The sequence below is a fragment of the Myiozetetes cayanensis genome, unplaced genomic scaffold (assembly GCF_022539395.1).
Source record: "Myiozetetes cayanensis isolate MyiCay16 unplaced genomic scaffold, myiCay2020 scf4, whole genome shotgun sequence".
Classification (NCBI taxonomy): domain Eukaryota; kingdom Metazoa; phylum Chordata; class Aves; order Passeriformes; family Tyrannidae; genus Myiozetetes; species Myiozetetes cayanensis.
In genome coordinates this window covers 29,341,633-29,362,028 of record NW_026087631.1, presented here as the reverse complement: position 1 = coordinate 29,362,028, position 20,396 = coordinate 29,341,633, and the positions used below count along the sequence as shown (strand labels likewise).

General features: G+C 38.5%; 1 protein-coding gene across 3 annotated transcripts in view; it reads left to right on the top strand.

The window, feature by feature from the left end:
- Positions 1-20,396, top strand: part of MCC (MCC regulator of WNT signaling pathway) — a 193,743-nt gene that overhangs the window by 119,624 nt on the left and 53,723 nt on the right. For all 3 annotated transcript variants that reach the window (XM_050328372.1, XM_050328373.1, XM_050328374.1), the window contains 3 exons: positions 6,124-6,266; positions 13,125-13,261; positions 17,983-18,146. In XM_050328372.1, coding sequence (XP_050184329.1) covers positions 6,124-6,266; positions 13,125-13,261; positions 17,983-18,146 — 444 coding nt within the window. The remainder of the gene's footprint in view (positions 1-6,123; positions 6,267-13,124; positions 13,262-17,982; positions 18,147-20,396) is intronic.

Here is a 20,396-nt window from a genome sequence, read left to right as displayed (position 1 = left end):
TATTTAGGCTTTTACTTTAGTCCTCTCTTATGTTGGCCTTTGCCTGCATTCCCTAATGGTTTTTTTCAGCTACCTTAAAGGTTTATGGGCTTGTAAGTGATACTGTTATTGCAGACCATCAATGCAACATCCAGAAATAAAAACCACTTTCATGTTTTTATTCCCCTCAATATGTGAGCTATAGCCAAACTGAAAGTTAACGTGGTTTATCAGCTATAATCCTGAGAGCCTTTTTTAATTTCTGTGGCATTCTTCAGATAGAATCCTCCTTCTGTCTTACAATTTGATATGAGGCTGCACTGTCATTAAACTGTCAGAATGATTCACTGTATCCAAATGATCCACATCATTCTGCATGATCACTCTGACTTTATTACTATTTATATGTGCTAACCACAGGTTTTTGTCAGTGTTTTACTTTTATTTTCCAAATCTTTGTTTAAAAACACATGTACTATCTCTCAGCTAGTGAAGAGCGCCTTGTAGGTGCTCCTGTTCAGTACTGAATCCACATTGATGGCAACTGGGATTAAGGATCAATCCTTAATCCCAATTAATATGTTCTCTGTTAGCACAAGATTGCTTGGTGTTTTCTTTGATGGGGTATCAATTATGCATATGTATATAGACTCAATTTTTCATGCTGAAGGTTGTTACATGAGCTTGAGACATGTGCTTATGAACACAATCCTAGTGACGTCTGCCACCTTTCACAAAATTGAAATATGTGGAAGCTAGGTTGCTAGCTATATGTCAGATAAAAAATTACCTTTTAATGAGAAATTTCTATAAAGTTTTAATGTTTTGTCTCTTTTCAGTTTATTTTTTTTTAAATGCCCTCAACTGGATAGAATTTTTTTAGAGCGTGTATTAAATAAAATACAATCTCCTTTACGGAATAAACCATTAAAGAAACACAACTCATATATTCAATGTGTTGGCTGTGTTTAAGTACTGAGACTGACAGTGGTGAAAATACTGCATCTTTTCTTCTTTTTCTAACTGCATCACTTCCAAGTAGGTATGCTACTTAACATAATTTTTTAAATTTTTCATCCCACTCCATAGAGATTCCTTCAAATTCATATTGTATCATACAATTTTTTCCCCTACAGCCTCTGTCTACTGTGAATCAGAGGTTCAGAAGGCATAGATTAAATAGGAGGTATTTGAGTTTCTGCATAACCATACTCAGATGTTAGTGGGTCAGTATTAAATCTCTATTCTGCATCTGGATTATACTTACAAGGGCAGCACATGTTCCATTTCAGCTGGCATGGTAAATGCTCTCTGGAAAAAAATAGCTCTTAAATCGCATTTTTGGTAATACCTTTCCCATCATTTCATGAGGCATGTGAAGCATTTTGAAGAAAGGATTAATGATTTACAGAGTGGATCTGATTTGGGGAACCACAATTCAAGTAATCAATGACAAATAATGAAGAAAGACAGTTGGATAGCCTGGGCTTAAAATTTTGTAAAGTGATGTAATTGATTATGGGTGGTTGTAGCATGCTTGCTTCCAAATCTGCAGTCTGTAGAGGCTTGCTGTAATGTTTCTCTACATGCCTCTATTATTTTAGTAACACAGCAGATCTCTTTGTCTCTTGCATTTTTGTCAGTGTACACTTTGGCAACAGGGTGATCTATTAAATGAAATTTTCTATGAAGCACCGGTCATTCTCAACTAATGTCTTCTTCCAAAAATCTTTCAGTGGTTAATGAGAATTGTAGTGCTTTCTGATAGCTCAGCCTGGCATGGTGTCCTGGCTTTGATAGTGATAAACAGGGGATGTCTGAATGGAGAGCATAAGAAATGCATAGAGTTGTCCTCCTTCACACTCCCCCACCTTTCTGCCAGCATCTGTGAGTAGGAGGCTACATCACATTTTGTAGTCCTTTATGGTCTATCCTCTGTGGACTTGTATAATCTACTTTCTAGTCCATCTACGTTCTTGGTATTTCCTACATCTTGTGACATTGAACTCTGCAGTTTTGGGATAGAACATGGGATTTAATAACATGGTAAACATTTCAGTGAATATACCAAGGATAGTCAATTCACTTACTACATCTTTCTTATAATTTCATCTCCTTTCACAAGGTACTCCTACTCTCTCATTCTTTGTTCTCAGTTGTAATTTTAAGTTTTTGAATAGCTCTAGCACAGGGTAACAAAGACTGTGCTGTACCATTCTGGACCCTATATCACACAGTAGAATGTCCCATTACTGCAGTGATAATTCTTTACCATCCTCTTCGTTGTTCAGAATATAGGGAGGGACAGCAGAATTTCAATATAAGAATTAAAGCAACACTGTAGGTATATAAGAACATAAGCAACAGTCTCTGCAGACATGTAAGAACATGTGAACTTCACAGGAAGGCTTCAGCTCTCATGTAACAGAGTAACTTGAAATAGAAGTGAGTGGTGTTCAGATGAACAGTGAAATTACTTGTTCTGTGATGTCCTTATCTGACGTGGATTAATTCTGTGAACATCTATTCGCCTTGCACATCAAGTATGCACAAAATATATGAAAAACAATTAATTCTGACTATGCATGTTGTCATGATTGAGGATTTAGCACCATAGACTTATGTTTACACCTAAATTCAGATTAATAGATTGCCACTTTTAAATCTGCCACTCCTCTTAAATTAAAGTACAGTGTTAGTTGAGCAAAGATTTTTAGTTCCTGTAATCCTGTTAGACAGGTTTATCACTGTAACTTGTTCAAGTAATGACTTGTATTCTGGTGAACAACACCATAGCCAGTGTTTGTCTCTGCAGAGCCTGAGGCACTTGGGCATCTCTTAATGAGTGCTGCTGCTGGTGGTTCTTTTTTTTTGTCCTCTGACTGAACACTGCAAATTTAACATAAGGGTGAACATAATTTAATGCATTGTTAGTGTTTCTTCACTAGGAATTTTGTACATTAATAGGCAGAAGAATCACATGTTGAGACAATAAGCTTGAGTTGAATTATTTTCTCTTACCATGCTTCTCCCTCATAATTTTCTTGCTCTTGTGGTTTTTTTCTCACCATCAAGGGTTCAGACAATGGTGTTTCCATCCACTGTTAATTTATATTGTACACCTTGGAAAGAAATAAAAACTGGTGGCAGATTATTGTGTTCTGAGACTCAAAGAACAAAGAAACTAAGGAGGGTGATGAATAGTTGCAATATCCCAGAGAAAGACTTCAGCAGTTGGTACCAAAAGATGCATTTGTTTCTTTTTCATTTTGAACTTTGAGATGAATGTTCTGTAATAAAGAACAATCCTGTATAAATAAAAGAATTTTCCATGGCTGCATTTTGGGATCCATACTGAACTATGTTCATTGTTCAGATGCTTTTGCCTTTTTTCAGTTGAGGCTTGTCATGGATGACCAGAACTTTGGAGATGTAATTCTGTGCCCACCTCCAAGACAGAGCCGTTCTTAGTTAGCATCATGGCCTATCTTTCACAGAGATTTCTTTTCAACTCTTTTCAGTTGCTTTTGCCTAAGATAATTCAAGAGCGCTTTAAAAAATCAAATGTGAAGGTGTTGTCTTATATTACCAGACTACTGGTTGTTCACAAAGTACATCTGTCACTAAATGATGGTTGTCCTGAAAAATGTTGGCTGAGAAATGGCTGGAAAAAACAGAAAGCAAGTCTGGTAATGTGTCTGAGATCCATTAGCGAGAGTCCGTATATCTTCAGTCAAGATAAACAAATTCTGCTTTTCAGTGCGTAGCTTAGAGAGACAAAAATTGTTGTGATAGGGTTTTTATTTATTGCCAGAAAACAGTTATTATACACTCCATCTGAAATGATCTCTTTGGTTTAAAAGGAAAAAAAAAACCCTGGTGGATATAACTGATGGATCTGGTTAATGCTTAGGTACCATTTGTGGGCCTATGTGTGTCATAGGAAATTTAGAATTTTATTTATTACCCCTAAATCTGCTCTAAAGCTTTTGTGAAATGTTTTCTCTGTGTTACTTCTGCACTCTGAAGGCCGTGGTAGTTCTTCAGACAGATATGATGTTAAAAACCAAAAATGTGAGAAATAAATTGTGGAATGTTTCTACAATAAAGTCACTATAATATACATCTCTAAGGATATCAGTTGCCAACATAAAGTCTTAGAAATTAGGTGAATATTTTCAGTCTTCTAAACTGTGTCCCTTCACTCTCCTTTTCAGTGTGGTGACATGGTCCGTTTCTCTTAGTATAGGCAAAAGTGCTTTTGACTGCAGCTGGAGTAAGAAACTATTTTGTTGTAGTCTATGGAAGGGTCCTTTAGTGTCTGGGCTACTTTTCAGTGTACACACTCATTGTGGTGGTTTTAATCTAGGCCTTCCTTGGTTACCAATTTGTAACCAAGGAAGAGCTAGTGTTCCCAGTATTCCATACGATTTTTACGTAAATCGGGGTATAAATAAGAAGGGAGGAGAGATCTTCGCTCTCTTCTCTTCCGGTGGGGTTCAGGAACAGTGGGTCCTTGCGTTGGTCTCGCTTATCTAAGGCTGAGGCCTGCAGTGACCGCTGGCCTGACACGTGGAGGATAACAGAGTGCTGGTCGTGTGTGCCAATCCTGCTTTTTATTAAGGGACGTGGTGGGACTTGTTTTACTAGTTACTTTACTAATTCTTGGGTTTGATTGCATATATCCGCTCGATGTCCCTTTTTATTCCCTTTGGTTCCCCTTTCCCCTTTCCCTATCCCTTTGGGGGGTGTTGGAATTCCTTTTTGCTGTGTACATAACATCTTAACTGTAATATACATCAAATATATATTTTTTTTTATATAACTAGCTGAATTTTCAAGTTCTTCAATTTGCATAGTTTTTTTTTTCCTTTGCTCTAGGGGAAGAAGAAAGGGGAAAGGGGGTGGGGGGAGGCTGCTGCTGGGGTTTGAGCATTTGGCAAGGAGCCAAGTCTGAACCATCACACTCATGAAACCTAAAAATTGTGGAACACAGTGTATTTAAAATTTAAAATAAAAATGTTATTGAAGGTCAGTGTAAATCTTAGTTTTCAAAATAATGTCAAAAAATATGAGAACAAACTATGAAAATTCTGCCACACCTGCTAGTTTGAGTATGTCTTATTTATGATACAAATGGTTTAGGGAGTTAACTCTCTATGGAGTGTTTACTTGATTTGAAAAAAAGCTTTTGATGCAGCAGTGTTGGAGGACCTCCAATATTATTATGAACTGTAATCTTTAGAAATGCTACTAGGATTTTACGTTGCAGATCTTCAGTTAAGGACTGTAGGTTTTATACCATCGATTGTGAATTTTCTTTTTTTGACAGCATAGTACATATGCTGTCAAGCCATTGGGTGGTTGCAGGGAGGCTTGAATGAAGGGAGGCATTAGAAGGAAAAAGTTAGTCTTACTCTTTCCAGCCACTACCAAGCATAACTTTAGTCAGCCTGCACTGCTGATTTGTAGTTGCAGTAGATTGTAATTGTTTGCTGTAATTGAAATAGAGTGTTTGATGGTTAGAAGTGTAAGCCAAAGAGGCTAGATTTAAAATTCGATGGGAAAGAAGGATGATTTTGTGATATGTATAAAAAACAAGCAGCCTGTTAATTGTTCTAATCATAAACATTTTATTGTAGAGTACTAACATAATAAAATATATATCTTTAAAGTTTAATTAAAACCAAATACTTGTACTTGAAAAGAACTTGTAACCTTATAACCTCAAAGTGTAATTACTTTTCTATATTTCACACTTAATGATGTGGGTTTTGCCATAGGAATTGTTCTAATTCGGAGCACATTGGGAAGATCCTTGAAGATTCACAGTGTGCCATGAATCTCTTGGATTCAAAGATCAATATTTGTAGATATTTTAAGTTACAAATGGCGTTTTTTATTCAAGCAGGAGGGGCAACTTGTGCCCTTTAGAAAACAAATAATAAAAGTACACAGCATATTCTGTCAATTCCTAAAATCTTGTAATTACGTACCTTTATGTACCTGTCAATATTTTGTCTCTCTCGTTTTTGCTTGCTAAGAATGAGTAAGAAAACCACAATGCTATGCACTTTTGCCTTGTATCTGATCTCCATACAGTTATCCATAACACCCTTTCTGTTCCTGGTTTCTCTGCTTTAGTGTGAGCAATCCCACCTGATGAGAGAGCACGAAGATGTGCAGGAGCGAACAACGCTGCGCTACGAGGAACGAATCACTGAGCTGCACAGTATCATTGCTGAACTGAACAAGAAAATTGATCGACTACAGGGAACAACAATAAGGTACAGCAGCTCCCTGGAAATCCTGGGCCAATGCAAGACAAGTGCAAAACATGGCATGAATTACACTCTAAATATAATTTGATGGCAACTTTAGGGAGCTAGTCTTGTCGTGACTGGTGCTGAACAGCTGCCCATAAGCAAGGTGTGTGTTCTGCAGAGTATCATCCCAAGACCTAGAAGTGCTACATTCTCTCTGGCAAAATAACCCTTCGCAAAACCTAACAAGCACTGCAAAAAACTGCATTGTGCTATGTAAATACTCCTTTAGCATCATGTGCCAGGGAACCATGTAAGTGACAGCAATGGTGTATAAAGGAAGACGAAGCCACCCAATCTGATGCTCTGCTTTTAACTTTGTTTTGTGGCCTCCTGTAGATCACCTAAGTGAAATCATTTGTGGTGAGCATTATGGTTGAAATAGATTTCAGTAGGTGTTTCACCTGCTTATACTGGTACTTTTGACAAAACACAATGGTACAAATCACATTGTTGCTTGTCTTTGGAGCAGCAAGGCTTGGGGTATTACACTGGGTCATTACATGTTACTGTCTTAAAATAAACTGTGTATTAGACTACATGGAAACATTTTTCCTCACTTGTTATTACCCATTTTTCTTAACATAGAGAAGCTGGACTAGAATGCGGAAGGAGATTCTTATAGTTTAGCTAGTGAGGATGCAACTAAACAACTAGAATCTATGAATTTTCTAGAGAACAGGAATTAGATTTCAAATTAGATTTGGTGACTTTGTGGGTAACATTGGCATGATGCTCTAGCCATGTAGCAAATTTTCAGTTTTCCTTACCTATTAGCTGCAATTTTTAGTAATGTGCTTTATTTTTCCTTCCTTTTAAGTGTTTCTGCTAGCACAAGGCAATGTAGTTACAACTACTCACTTAAACTTTCTTGAAAATATTTGTATGCAAAAAGAAGGTTTGGTGTACCATAAATAAGAGGAAATATCAACACACACACACACATATATATATATATACCACTTCAAAAGCAGTGGTAGAATCACATTATGTTCATGTTATTTAAGAAGATAAATACTGTTGCCTATGAGATGATTATAACTAGTGACGATCATGATGAGATTTTTCAGGTATTTTCTATGCCAGTAGTACTTCTCTGAAGAAAAATCCTCCTGACTCTCTTGTTCATTCATGCTTCATACCTTTGCAAATTTTCCATTTGTCCTGTTTCAAGTTGCCTTTCTTTTCAACACGATAGTGTCCATCCTGCCCTCCTCTCTGGTAAAGCTCTACCAGTTGAATAGATGTAAAGCAAAATCTGAGAATCATGAGACCTGCCTTTACTTTTTTTTTTTTCTTGAATGACAGATGAACTCCATGACATTTAAGAAAAATATTAGAAAGAATTCATAAAAATGGTTTGTTTGGGATCCCTGTGCCAAAGTAAATGCCAAGTAGTGTTCAATTACAAAATATTGGAATCAGGTGGATACTCTGAATGTTTAACCACATCCATAAATGAGTCAGCTGTGGCATCCACAGGAAAGTGAGGTGTAAGAACCAAGTCTGATGGGAAGCATATGTTGCTTCTCATGAAAAGTGCAGTTTTTCTGCCCCTTCGGGGAGGTTTAGGCCTTTAAAGGCATCAGAAGAATACTACTGCAAATCACTGTCGTGCTCCTCCACTTTTGATTCAATCATATGAGAGTTCGTTTTGCTCAGACAGCTAGAATGCCTCATCTGGTTTTATTTGTTCTGGTTTTAGTGATAAGAACAAGAATGTTTGTTGTCAGTGGATTTTTTACTTCCTTTAATGATGGGAATAGCTTGTTTTCTTTGGCAGGCCAATAATTTGGTGTCTGGGGAACAGAAGAGTAATACTACCCCTAAAAATTGCAACCAAGTAGATACTGAAGGAATTCCATACAGTCTGTAAAGACAACTGAAAGAAGGAAAGCTGATACTTCCTGCTGTGACTTTCTGTAAATCCACACTGGGCTCCACATGTGGATCTTGAGAAACTGCTCAGTCCCACAGAGCAGGGATGGTGTAATTGCTGTCTTTGCTGGAGCAGGTGTGACTCACAGCGCTCCACCCTTGGCTCTGGGGACTGTTGAGTCCGGCAGCTGGAACAAAACAATCCTAAGAGAAAACATTCTGGGAGCACGGCCCTGTAGAGCCTTGGCATTTATGCTTTCCTGTAAACCAGAGCACAGGAGGAATTTTAGTTTTGATTTCTCTCTTTGACACCTGCAAATAAAACTGAGCAGAGGCTTTACTTGCGCTAATTGGGCTGTCTTTCTGGAAACAGTTTTCTTGAGTTTAATTGCATAACAGATAAGTGTTTCCTCAATGCTAACACAGTTTGACTGTTCACTTTTTTTTTCATGTATAGGTTTTAGGGTGTAAAAATAAACTAGTGTGTAACTTGATGTACTGCGGCTTTATAGTTCCTTCCAAACTCCACAAGTATTCTAGAAACAATTGGAAGAAAACAGAATTTCGTAGAGGGTATTTGACTATCCTCTTTAAGTTTTATTATCTTTAAATTTGTAGCTATTTGTCTAAGTAGTACTCTTAGAAAGTAGGGCAGAAAGTAATCAGCTACCATGTTGGAATCTGAATAAGGTATTGCAACGGTTTGAGGAGGAGTTTTGGCTGGCTGTATAAGCTAGTTAATATTCTCCATTCATTTTTCTGTGGTTTTTTGGTGTGGAAGTTGGGGGGTTCTTTGCCTTTGCAGTATCAGTTTAGAAGTGAAATTTGCGCATGAGGTTTAGTATTCCAGCTCTGGAATTGTAGACTTGTTTGGGTTGGAAGGGACCCTAAAGATCATCTAGTTCCAGCCCCTGCCATGGGCAGGGACACCTTTCACTAGACCAGATTGCTCAGAGCCCCATCCAGCCTGGCCTTGAACCCTTCCAAGGATGGAGCTTCCACAGCTTCTCTGAGCAAGAAGAAAGCTTAAGTCACATGTTAGTGCGTATGTGTTTTCCCAGGTATATCTGACCTGCCGAACTTAATAATGTTAATCTTACAGCAATATTCTAAAAGTTTACAGGATTTTTCTAGGTTTGCTAGCTATTTCATGGGTACAGCAAGTTCCACATGTGTGTCCCCATGAAATTGGTGGCAGCTCTTGCACTAGATTCTTCCTGCATTCCCTTAGAAAAATGAGTTCACCATGGTTGAGCAAGCCAGCACTCATCTGCAATTGTCTGATCTCCCTGCTGCTGTTGCTGCTTTGGACAGCAGAAAAGGCGAAATAGTGATTTGATACTAAGGCTAAAAATTGAGTTGCTGATACTCATATGCGAGTAGACCAGCCTTATGTTGCCAAGGTTCTCTGTCCTTCGACAAGATGTATGTCACTCCTGTTTTCTCTCAAAGTGTGTACAACCTAGAAGGCAGCAAAACCAATCAAATGGATCTTCCCAATTATAGAGTCATATTGTCAATACTTGGACATAAAGGATGCACCAATTAACTCTTAAGCACAGAGAGGATTTATAAATTATACAGTGGTGTACTAAAATGGACTTACATCTACATTAAAGATTAATATTTCTGACTTCAGAAGTTTTTAGTCTTGACTTAGATTCATTCAAACTTCATCTTTTTTCTTAATCCTATTTTTGTCTGTCAGAATCATCTGTAACTTCATATAAGACTGACAGTTTTTCTTAGATATTAAATAAAGGCTTGGGAAAAGGAAAAAGAGAGAGATCTAACTCCTTTTAGTTCTAAACCAGTCGCTGTTTGGGTACATTTCTGCAACTCTAAAAATAGACTATAACAATACAGGTAGAAATATACTCTGTTCAACATTGGTACCTGCTAAGAATTATTTGAAACAATTGACAAGAAGAAGCTTGTAACCCATTGCTGGAAAACCACTGGTTCAGACTTACAACTTTTAATCTGAAATATGTTTAGAAAGTAGGTTATGTTGGAGTTAATGAAGAAGAAGGAGAGTGAATAGACAACAGCATCAAACTAAATAATGCATGGCACTTACTGTCACATTTACATAGTGACCTGCAGGTCTAATTCTAGCTTCTAAATATGTGCTAGGTGGAAGCTAGCACACTTTGGATTCAATTCAAATGGCAGTGTGGATGTGATAATGTTGGCTTCAACATACAATGCCCAGCTCTACCTACCCTCGGCGATTAATTCCCATGTTGTCTCAGGTGAACTAGTTCAGAGTGTCTGTACACAGGGTGCAGTGAATATCTGAGTTGCAGTGCACATGCACTTGTAGTATTTTCTATCTGAGGGTCTTAGAGAGCTTTAAAAGTACTTATTTAAGTAAAGTGTGTGTTGAAAAACCGCTGGCACCTAAAGTGTGAAGCCATGCACCCTTTGTAGCTGTGAAGAGAACATGGTCCTTGTCAGCACTGTGGAAGTACTCATCTTTGGTGTGAAAGGATGCTGAAAATTGTGCATTTTGCTCACTATTTGAAGACATTTTCCTCAGTATCTGTGCAGCACTTGTGATCCTTGGGTGCACCTGAACGCGAAGAAAGCAATTAGTGCAGAAGTACCTGAAAACCACACTGTTTTTTCTCTAACATTGATCCCAAATCACTCTGTGCTAGAATGGCTTGATCTGGTTTTAACTGCCTCCACCTCACCATGACATTCCAGCAAGTGGAAACTATCAAGGCCCGTAGCAGAACAAGTACCTACTTACCTACTTTCTCTATCCAGGCTGTCAATAATGGCAGAATGAGAAAGTTGTAATGCCTCCACCTCCTGCAGTCAGTTGCCAAGCACCTTGCATCTCCAGTGCCTCTGGAGGACTCTTCTCTTTTGGAGAAAGGTGGAAAGCAATATCTTTTGTCACTGTCAGCATTAGTTTCAAAGGCAGAATTTATATTTTGAGGTATCACTGCCCTCGAATTCCCCTTGTTTTTACCCTCAGTCTATTCCCACTGGGACTGGTGGTGGAGTGACTGATCTAGCTGTCACTTTAACAGAAATGGATTTCTGAACTTCCTGGTCAGATCCTAGAAGAATTAGTTCATATAGAAAATGATTTCTCACCTGAGTCATCAGAAGGGGGTGAGTTCTGCCACATGACATACTTTTCAACTGTTCCAACATACTGAGGGTGCTTAAACTGAAAAACAAGAACTAGTGCTAGCTACATTATGCTGTGTTTTAAACAGAAAATTTATGCAAGAAGAGCCCAATAAGAGTGGTGTGTGCCATTGTTTTAGGGTCAGTATAGCCTTTTGTCCAATTAGAGGTAATTTAGATTTTAAAAATGTAGGACTGTTTGTTTTTGTCCAAAGCTAATTACTACTGGTTTGTTTTGAGGCTAATAATAAACTAGTTCATGGAACATTAACTCACTGTTTCAATTCCTGCTATTCATGATTGAGTTCTCACACTGTCTGAAACAAATATTGCGTGGTAACTCAAAGACCTTTCTTTAATCTAAATCTCTGTTAACTGTCTGACCTGCATTTTGTTTAGTAGTGGTCACTAAGTGCTTCTGATAAAGTCACACTTTCTCTGCACTGAAGCAAATGTAAGAGGTAGAAGAGCATGGTAGTTCATGTAGAAAATACATCTCAGTACCTTGGGAAACCCTGCTTGGCAAGCAAACTAAAATTCCCTTTTTTTGAGTTTTTGAGATGGGTTCATAAGTTGTCAGCTCTGCAACTCTGAGAGCAGACTTCACTTCTGTTATTGATCCCTGTGTGCAGGGGCCATCTTCTCTGCTGTTTTGCCTGAAAAATGCAGACGCAACTCCAGGCTGAATCCTGCAAGAAATACTCATCACCATACCTGCAGTGTATGTGGCATATTCACAGCAAACTTAGCATTACAGATACTCCTCTCAGATGCAGATCCACAGACAGGTCTTTGCTATTTCTGTTTCCAAATGCAGTTTTATTCTCCCACTTTTCTGCTGAATCTGCTGCAAAATTAATCACTGCATGTGATTCAGTGTGAAACAAAATGATAGCTGTTTGTCTACTTTCAGAAAGGTTCTGCACCTGGATAAACTGGTGTTTTTCTCATGTTTAAAAGATACTTTAATGTAAAAACAGTCACTATGAAAGTAAAAGAAAAATAATTCAGAGTCAAATCAACAAGAAAAAATATTTACAAATGTTCTCAGGAAAAGCTATTATTCATTTACTTATCTTCTCCCCCAGTGCTTTGAACTCTTTGTGTGGAGACAGGAGGGAAAAGTCTTAATTTTTTAAGCTCATTAGCTTTAGCTAAAGTATTCTGTGTCCTCAATGATTTTAGTTGAACCAGCTTGACAAATTAGTTAAAACCTAGATAACTGAGGCTTTTTGTTTTCCGCTAACTCCAGCAGTTCAGTGCAATACTCACTTATGTGTTATCTCTTTTGAGAAGAGAAAATTAAAAACTCCCTGTCTCTAAGAGCATTTTGATACACATATGCAGATATGTACACGTGCATGCTTGCTTTGCACACAAGCTGATGACATCCTTGAACTGAGAAAGAGACCAAAAGCAGTTATTTCTAATCCACTTTGGGATCAAAGCTACTTGTGCTGATCCGTGTGAATTATCAGTTGGGGAACTGCTGCAGAGCACTGTATGTCCTTGCACACATCTTTGCTAGCACTCAGTTCCACCCATCGTTTCCTTCTACAGTGGTCTGGAGTAATAATGAACTTGGGAATAAAGAAATGGAAACCAGGCACTGGCTGCTGCAAGTGGGTGTTATGGGCATAGCACAGTTGCTTTGCAGCGAAGGGTATAAATCTTCTCTACTGACTGAACAAAACTTCTGTGGATTGTATCCTGTGGCTCAGCTGACAGGACTGAAATAAACGTCACAGAAGATACTTCCTCAGAGGATTTTATTTCTGCCTTTGCTCTGTCTCCCAGGGAGGAGGATGAGTACTCAGAGCTGCGGTCAGAGCTCAGCCAGAGCCAGCAGGAGGTTAATGACGACTCGCGCAGCGCGGACCAGAATTCTGTTTCGGTACCAGAGAATCAGTCCACCATGGTCACTGCAGATATGGGTGAGTTGTGCTTCCTAGTGTAGACATAATGCCTTTTCACAGCAGAAAGGTAACATATAGCCTTTGAAATGCAGATGCAAACATTTGATGAGGAAATAAATTAATCTGGGATGTGCTAATCATAACTAGTGCTGAACTTCTACACGACTTGTATGTGAAGTAACCTCTGTGGCGTGGTGATAGAATCATTAAGGTTGGGAGAAGACCTCAAAGATCATCAAGTCCAACCCAGCACCACCACCATGTTCACCATTAAATCATGTCCTCAAGTGCCATATCCACACAGTTTTTGAACACTTCCAGGGATGGTGATTCCACACCTTCCCTAGGCAGTCTGTTCCCTCTCCGTGAAAACGTTTTTCCTAATATCTAATCTAAACATGCCCTGGTCCAGCTTGAGGCTGTTTCCTCTCGTCCTATCACTTGTTACTTGGGAAAAGAGATCAACCGCCACCTCACTAAAGCCTCTTTTTGGGGAGTGAGAAGATCCCTCCTGAGACTTCTTTTCTCCAGGAAAAACCACCTCAGCTGTTCCTCATCAGACTCATGCTCCAGACCCTTCCCCAGCTCTGTTACCTTTCCAGCACCTCAATGTCCTTCTTGTAGTGAGGGGTCCATAATGGGACACAGGACTTGAAGTGTGGCCTCACCCATGCCCAATACACTTCCCTGGTCCTGCTGGCCACACTGGCTGTGTAGAATACCTATGGAGTTAAAATGGAATATTGTTCATGAGAGCTCATGTAGTTTTAGGAATACAAAAGGGATGAAAGATATTCATGTACCTTACATGTCATAGAATCATAGAATCATAGAATAGATTGGGTTGGAAAAGACCTCCAAGATCATCAAGTCCAACCCCTGATCCAACTCTAATTACTATATCATGGCACTAAGGGCCATGTCCAATCTCTTTTTAAAAACTTCCAGGGATGGTGAATCCACCACCTCTCTGGGCAGGCCGTTCCAATGCCTGATCACCCTTTCTGTAAAGAATTTCTTCTTAACACCTAACCTAAACTTCCCCTGGCAGAGCTTGAGCCCATGTCCCCTTGTCCTGTTGTTGGTTGCCTGGGAGAAGAGACCAACCCCCACCTGGCTATAACTTCCCTGTGAAGTAGTCTAACTTTAGAAAAGAATTGCAGACAGATTAAAAGTTAGGGGAAAAAGCCTAATGGAACTCTTTTAAAGCCTAATTATAGAGGATGTCCACATTTTTTGAAAACTGAGGGTCTTGTTAAAGCATGGATAGGCATAGCTTGCCGAAATTGATTTAGACAAGGATGCATCTGACACAAGCCATTCAAACAAAGTGCAAGGAGGGAGGACCTCCAGACAATCTGCAACTCATTTTTTTCTGGTTAAGAACTAAGAAGGCAAGCGCCTTTCCTTCAGAATTTTGTCTATTTTGTCATTCAAGTGTAATTACTGATTAACTGAAGAACCTCCACATATGAAATAATTTCTCCATACATTTTGCAGTGTAGGCATGAGCAGATCTTAGACCTCCAGCGTGATGTTTTAAGTGTTTGGGCACAATTGATGAGAACTGTAGCTGTAGACTAGCAGAAGTCTGGTGTGATCCTCGCTATTCAGAACTCTATTCAGAATACTATTTCTATTTTCTGTATCATATTGTTTATAAATGTAAGACCAGCCACTGTATTTCAATGTATTTATTTTCTAGAAACATAGATAGAATAGGATGTTCTATAACAGTATCTATGTAATTGTGAGATGTCTGACTTACAGAATTCAAAGTATTAACAAAATATTGGATGGAGTCAAGATATTTTAGTAGAGGTTTTTATATTCTTAAAAAATTATTTTGTTTTTACTTTCAAAAGTTAATGTTTACTGTTATGTTCCTACTTGAACAGATTGTGATATGAGGACCTTTATTTCCCTTTAATTTTATTTTGACCAAAAGAGCGAAACTAATCCACTTTTCAGCATGTATTTTCATGGGGTGGAACTGAACCAGGATTTTTGTACATTAACGGCAAGTTATCTGTTTAAGTTTCGACCAGCAGTGGGAAACAAGGCAATAAAATGAAATATAGTGTAGAAGCCCAGAAGATAAGAGGCTGATGTGTATATCTCAAAACATGAATGGCCAGATAGATGTGGAGCCAACCAAGGATTATTGATAATAACAGCCAAGGATTGTTGGTAATAATGCACCACAAGACGAACAGGATGTGGCTGGAGAAGGGGCATGTGTGGAGGAGTGAGCAGCACTTTTCTGGGACAAATGTTCTTGGTCAGCTCCTGTAGAGATAAGTACAACACGGTACACATCAAGTGCAGGAATGAGAATGAAAAGTGAGCATGGACTGTAGGGAGGGATCAAGACCACCCAAAAGCACCAAAGCCTCCAACCCATTTCCAGAAATGTCTGAAAGAACTGGCTGCACATGCTAACTGATTTGCATAGAAAGCAAGAAACTGATCTCCAGAGCAGGGGAAATTTATTTATAATTTATCTATAAACAGGTATCCCCACAAAGCTCCAGTATGCTTGCTCTACATCCATGCCAAGTGTGTAATCTACTAATAAAATTTTATGAGCTTTCATGGACTCTGACTTTTGTCATTCCTTTGACCACAAGCATCTACAAAACTTGGGTACTCCCTTCCCCTTAAGGGTGGACGTACATATAGCAATAGACAAAATACGAATGCCAGCTGTAGGGATTCTTGCATTTCTTCCGTGTTTTCCTTATATACATAGACTGTCTTTTCTTGGGGTCTGTTTCCATATTCCTGAGAAAATAAATTATGCATACACGCACACACACATATACAAATAAGTATATTTTTTATCTTTCTAGATATAAAGATTAGGTGTATAAAGATTAAAAAATCATGATATAATAACCATGTGCGTGACTTGCTTACTGCCCTAATGGAGTAAGCATCAGTGACTTAGTAAAGCCAGTAATACCTCATGACACACTAATGCATGTGGATATGCTACTCTATTGCTACAGGCAATAAAACACCTAGAGCTAGAACTATGAATGCTCTCCAGTACATCTTCCAGATCTTGTGATTTGGTTTCTGTCAGAAATGGGTTCCTCACATGACAAACCATTATTTTATAGGGAAAATGTGATTGTAGTAACAAAACCCAGCACACAAGATCTTCTGAAGGTTGCTTAAATGTGCAAAATGTTTGTTCCAGAAGATGCTATGGAAACTTTAATTTACTAATTAAAGTGAAAAACCAGAGGTTTTTACAAGTAAGCATCCTGCTTGCTGTATGCTGCTTATAAGGGAGTGTTGTTATCATTTATAAAGGGCTTTTTTGGTATTATTATAGCAGATGGGTGGCTGCTAGACAGGAACTAGTGAATATGACTTCCAGTGAAGTTTTGTATGTTGTCCCTTCACATTTTTCATGCAATGCTGTGACATCATTCTAAACTCTTTGTTTTGTTCAGCAATAGGTTTGTGTTTCACAGGGTCATAGAATCATAGAATATGCCGAGTTAGGGACCCCTCAGGGTCATCGAGTCCAACTCCTGGCTCTGCACAGGACCATCCCCAAGAGTCACATCACTGCTTTAATCCCCTGTAAGAACCGCAGCTATGAGGCCATCATGGAATTCTGACCATCGTAAAACACTTGCAGCAGTAATACAGAAATAACTCTTGGCAGCAAAAATGCATTTAGTAGGATGTTTTTAGTAGGACATGGGAGCTGTGGGTGCACTGCCATCTCATAGTGCACCACTTGTGTGCTGTGCTGTGGGTAGCTATTGCAAACTCTAACCTAGAAAGCCAGAAATACTAAATAGCACATCTGAGAGAGAGCACAAGGGTGAATTCTACCACACGTAGGAAGTGCCACTGTCTGTCACCAGAGGAGAGCCTAAGAAAAAATGAAAATAATTTATGAAAATAATTTATGAAAATAATTTATGGAGTGAGCCAGCAAGGTGCAGAGACCTACTTGTTTTCAAAAAATGGAGGATGCTATGGCAGTGCCTAAGGCCCTAGAAGAGGTAGCCTAAAGTCAAGAAAGAAAGTGATTATCTGCTGCATTTTATAATTAAAATAACGTTGTATAAACTTCTAATATGGTTGTAGTATGGAGCATAACAAAAAATAAGCTGTGGTGTTATGATCCCTGAATATTCTGCAGTGCAGAAGTAGGAGTAGCTACTAAAATAAGGCATAGATTCTTAGGTAGTGGGTAGGGATTGTTTCCGTAAACAGCAGGGGTTTTTTAAGTCAGGCAGTCTCTAAGTATAACCACAAAAATTCCTCTGAAAAGCATTGTCATAACATCAATAAATGTACCAGACAGAAAAAACCAGTTGAATTTAGAGAGAGAAACCCATGAGGGTAACAAATTCAGGATAATTGGCCTTGAATGGTCAAAAGAATAATATAAAGAAATGTCTTACAGTATAAGGATATGATGTCTTAAAATGTTCTTCAGACAAGAGGAGTATTTGAAGGAAGAATAAGGACTTTAGACAAGCAGAGGGACTGTTTAGTTAGGTGGGAGGTAACTCATGATTTCATTTGGTGTGGTTATGGTATTTAAGCCTATCAATTGATGAGAAAAAAGTGGCAGAGTGTGAGGACATTCCTTGAACATTATCAGTCCTGGCTATTCTGCAAGAGGCACTTCTTGGGTGAGAGTTTGTTTTTTCACTGAGTCACTAATTGTTGAGATATTTGTTTTGTTTTGTCTTGTTTTCTTTTAGATAACTGTAGTGACTTGAATTCAGAACTGCAAAGAGTGCTGACAGGTCTGGAAAATGTTGTCTGCGGGCGGAAGAAAAGCAGCTGCAGTTTATCAGTAGCAGAAGTGGACAGACACATTGAACAACTCACTACTGCCAGTGAACATTGTGATTTAGCCATTAAGGTAATGGTAGCATTAGGCTTTAAATGCAGTGTCGCCTGACACACCTGATCACTTCTGTAGTAATAACACTTCACTTCTAAAGGTGCCAGAGTATTTCATGTGAATCAACTCGAGTTCACGTTTTTGGGTAAGTAGTAATACACTTGTTTTACACTGAGTTCTCCAAGGCTTGGGAGGAGCTACTAATATACTTTTGATCTCAAATCAGAAATGTATTTGTCTTATGCTCATTTCAGAGATAAGAGAAATGGAGACAGCACTTAGTTTACTTTCTTAGGCAAGTTTGCTTATCCAGCAAACAGGTTGTCACTTGCCCAAGGTGCTTCAGCTGATCATTGACTGGTAACTGAAAACACAGTGCGTACACCTAAGTTGTCACTTGGCTGTCTTAAAATGTAAAACCAATTTAACACGAGGCATGTGTGGTGTGTTAGTTCAAATGAGACAAGTCAGACTCAGAAACAAGTAATTGAGCTGATACCTGTGTGTCTTGCTTGTATTGTACATGTAACAGAACAAGAAGAGGGTTACCTGCTGGCACATGTAACAAAGGGATTGCAATTCAGAACCTGAAAGTGAGCAGGACGAAGAGTATCTTATATACAGGGAAAGACCTGAAAAGGTTTCTTTGTGATAAATGGAAAGGTGTCAATGATTCATTTATAGAAGAAAAAAATAGATGACAGTTTGCTCTGGGATGGACTGCTGCCATTTTAGATGGCTTTGACAGCCCTTTGGCATACTGCTGGGAAAAGTTCCCTCTGTCCCTGGTGGTGCCTGAGGAATATAATCAAATTTAAAAAGAATAATGTTGAAAATAGTAATTTGAAGAAGGTGTGTATATTTGAGAGAGAGAGAGGGAGACAGACTGACTTCTAGTCTCTTGGCATCAGTATTAAAGCAGTTTACTTGAGTGTCTCAGAGGATTAGGATCAATACTTTGAATGTTACCAAGTAGTATTTGAAGTTTTAGGATTAACTGTTTTCAGAAGTCAGTATTAACCAAGAGAGAGACTGTGGATCCTGTAAAAAAGGTAGAGATCAGTCTCAGGTATCAGAGGTATCTGATGTGAGATGAGATCAAGACTTCTGCAGGAGTTGGATTCAACAAAGTGTCAAAATATCTGCCAAAAGCTCAATTCTCAAGCTTTTTATTTTCATCCCTTTTTTTAATGTTGATTCACATTAACTACTGTCATACTTTTGTAATGATAACTAACTATCAGTAGTTTCTTCCTGGTCCAAAACACAAGCCTTTTTATCTTCGTGTGATCTGTACATGCATAGCCATTTTGGGGGGAATGCTTTTCCCCACTGCCTGTGCTTGAGTTTGACAAGTGATAGCATGCAAAGGTTATTAACCTTTCAGGAAGATGGGAATCTCTGTGACATGCTCGATTATGCACTAGGGAAGTGTGTCACTAATGTGTTTAATATAGCAAAACCTACGTGCCAAGCCCCTCTCTACCATTCCACCCATGGCTGCAGGTCATTTCTCTTTTCCTGCTTCCTCAGACAAAGAACTGAGAGATTTTTAAAATGGATGGAATCATGAATGGAAACCTGAAGTATTCTGCCTTTTGATTTGACTGTTGGCTTTTTTCTTCACCAATGGACTAATGAATCTGAATGTGTTGAATCCTTCTGCTTTGATGGTTAAATGTCACTGGCACTGGTTTCTTTCTAATGCTGTTGGTGGTAAATTGTTCTTTTGTTTATTTTATACAAATCACATGACCCTAGCTAAATCAATAGTTTCTGTCACACAAAAAGCTGAAAAGACTTTGAAATGGGATTTATCATTAAATTCTGGTAGGAATAAATTCTACCATTGAGTTATACCATGTGAAGGAGTACTTCTTTTACTTCTTTCAGACCTGATAATCAGTGATTTCATCTGATATCATATCTGTAACACAACACTGCTTGTAAAGAAATTGTAAAGGAATTAAGGCAGAGATTACTGATGGCGGTGTCAGAGACAAAACTGGAATTACCATGATAGGGCATCCTGCCCTGTGCTCAGAACACTGCATTGTAATTCAATCCTATATCTGTGAAATTATACCTGAATTTATCTGCTGTGCAGCAGATAAAACTGCTGTGTGATACTGGTCTGAAAAAAATAAGCAACACTTAGATATATCCATATAAACAGATATATACAAGTACATTTATGTTTTATTTACCATGGTGGATGGTAGCATATTGGTCATCAGACTGGAGAATTGTTATAATAGTTTAGTCAGC